This window comes from Orycteropus afer, unplaced genomic scaffold (genome assembly GCF_000298275.1).
Source record: "Orycteropus afer afer isolate SDZICR_OR568_19922 unplaced genomic scaffold, OryAfe1.0 scaffold00141, whole genome shotgun sequence".
NCBI lineage: Eukaryota > Metazoa > Chordata > Mammalia > Tubulidentata > Orycteropodidae > Orycteropus > Orycteropus afer.
Window position 1 is genome coordinate 6,631,886 of NW_006921728.1, and position 2,011 is coordinate 6,633,896.

At 46.8% G+C, this 2,011-nt stretch overlaps 1 protein-coding gene across 1 annotated transcript in view; it reads left to right on the forward strand.

Moving 5' to 3' along the window:
- Window positions 1–2,011, forward strand: part of FHOD3 (formin homology 2 domain containing 3) — a gene marked incomplete at its 5' end in the record, with an annotated part of 759,322 nt that overhangs the window by 675,150 nt on the left and 82,161 nt on the right. Inside the window, one exon of the mRNA XM_007945666.2 lies at window positions 1,626–1,784. Within this exon, the coding sequence (XP_007943857.2) occupies window positions 1,626–1,784 (159 nt within the window). The remainder of the gene's footprint in view (window positions 1–1,625; window positions 1,785–2,011) is intronic.

A 2,011-nucleotide genomic window follows, 5' to 3' on the forward strand; every position in this document is an offset into this window, starting at 1 on the left:
GTGGTATACCAGTCCCTTGGACTACTTGTTTCCACGTATCTTTGGTTTTCTTCATTCTTCTTTGCTCTGGATGAGGAGAGACCCATCACTGCATCTAGATGGCCACTTGCAAGCTTTTAAGATCCCAGTGTCTACTCACCAAAGTAGGATTTGGAACAATGTTTTTGTGTAGTGTTATGCCAGTTGAGCTTGATGTCCCCTGCGACTATGGTCCCAAGCCCACAGGCCCAACTACTCACTCCTTCTGGGTAGCTGGCTGTGGCCAAGTAGTGACTACAATCTTGCCCCTTGTCAGCTCTACTATATACCTGGAAATTCTAACAGAACATACAAATACACTTGTGGAAACATTGTCTGCCAACCCTATATATGGTCTTGGGCACACTCTCCCTTGCATAGACATACCTAATAGTTCAGCCTGTCCACCCATCTATCTACCCATATATCAATGTTTGCCTTCACTGACAATGCAATTCTGTATGTGCAAAAGGATTCATCTTTGTTGTCTGTACCTCCCATGCACCTCTCCATGTTTTCCTCTTCCTCAGTGCCACCATGTTGATCACTCACATTTGGTATGTTACACAGGCCTAGGAGTTTGTCAAACAAGCCAAATGGACATGACTTGGAGGAAACCTGAGCATGCACAGGGAGCTCACTGAGCCAGGCCTCTTCCTACCACCCCTTCACTGGCTCTAGGCACCCTAAAGCTGAAAGGGAAAAGTGGAGGCCTGTGGTCACAGTGTTGGCAGGGAGAAGTGTGGGCTTAGCACATTGCACATTTTTTGAGCTGCAGCCATTCACTCGCCCTGGGCTGGCTGCAGGGGCTATAGAGATGAGCAAGGCCTTGAGGTACAACCAGGCCAGCAGAAAAGCCACAATCACAAGGGCTCTGTGAGGAACCCACGATACCTCTTGTCCCTACCTTCCCTCCTCAGCCTCTCTGCCCACTCATTTCTTCTTCCTTTCCACCAGCACATGTTCTTTGTTTGCCTTGACAACCTCAGATGTCCATGTGTGACAGGACTGGTGGAAGTGCACTGCTATTAGGGACACAGAGTGTTTGAATGGTGAGAGGGAGCACCTTAGGTGATGCAGCTGGGGACCTGGAGGTGCTGGCAGGCCAGCACAGCTGTCTCCAGAGATGCTGCCCTCCCCCTGGCAGGCCTTTCTTCTCTGTGTGTGCGCTGACCATCTCTGAGCACAGGCCATTTGTACTAAGGCCAACCAAGACACATTCTGACACCTCATAGCCCATTGCATGGGAGCCCTGAAAGGTTTGAGTTTTGTTTCCACTGCGTCTATGGGGAAAAAAAAAAAAAAAAAAAGTATTTTCCCCCCTTTGCAAAATATCACATTTTTCCCAATTGAAGGAAAATCAATTTTATTTTGTAATGTGTCTGACTTGTGAAGTTCCATTGCTGACCCAAGCTTGGCAGCAGCTCAGAGTGATCCCTGATCCCTTTCTTCTGTGCTGAGTGGTAGCCAGTCATTCCCTGGCTAAATCTAAGCCATTTGTTTTCATCTCTAAATGAGTAGTGAGCTGAGTTTGCTTTTAATAATGAAACACAGAAAGGACCAAAGATGATGCATTAATGTTGGATTTTCCTTATTTTATCACCAAGAAAACTGCTGCAGATGGAAAAAGGCAGGAGATCATCGTACTGGATTCCAAGAGGAGCAATGCTATTAATATTGGTCTGACGGTCCTGCCCCCTCCGAGAACAATTAAGATAGCCATTTTGAATTTCGATGAATATGCCTTAAACAAAGAAGGAATTGAGGTAAGAGAAACTCGGGGGAGCTTGACTTGTGTTCAGTGATACGTTGCGTGTGTAAAGCATGACGGTGTCCAACATGACTTTCTCCACAGGACGGCTCACCATTTTTCTGTTCTCAACCACACTCTGAATTATGTTAATAATTCTCACCAAGGGGAACCCCACTTTGGCTGTGAAGTTCAGAGACCCTCCCTCTCTGGTTCATGTGCTGCCCTAACGCTGACCACACT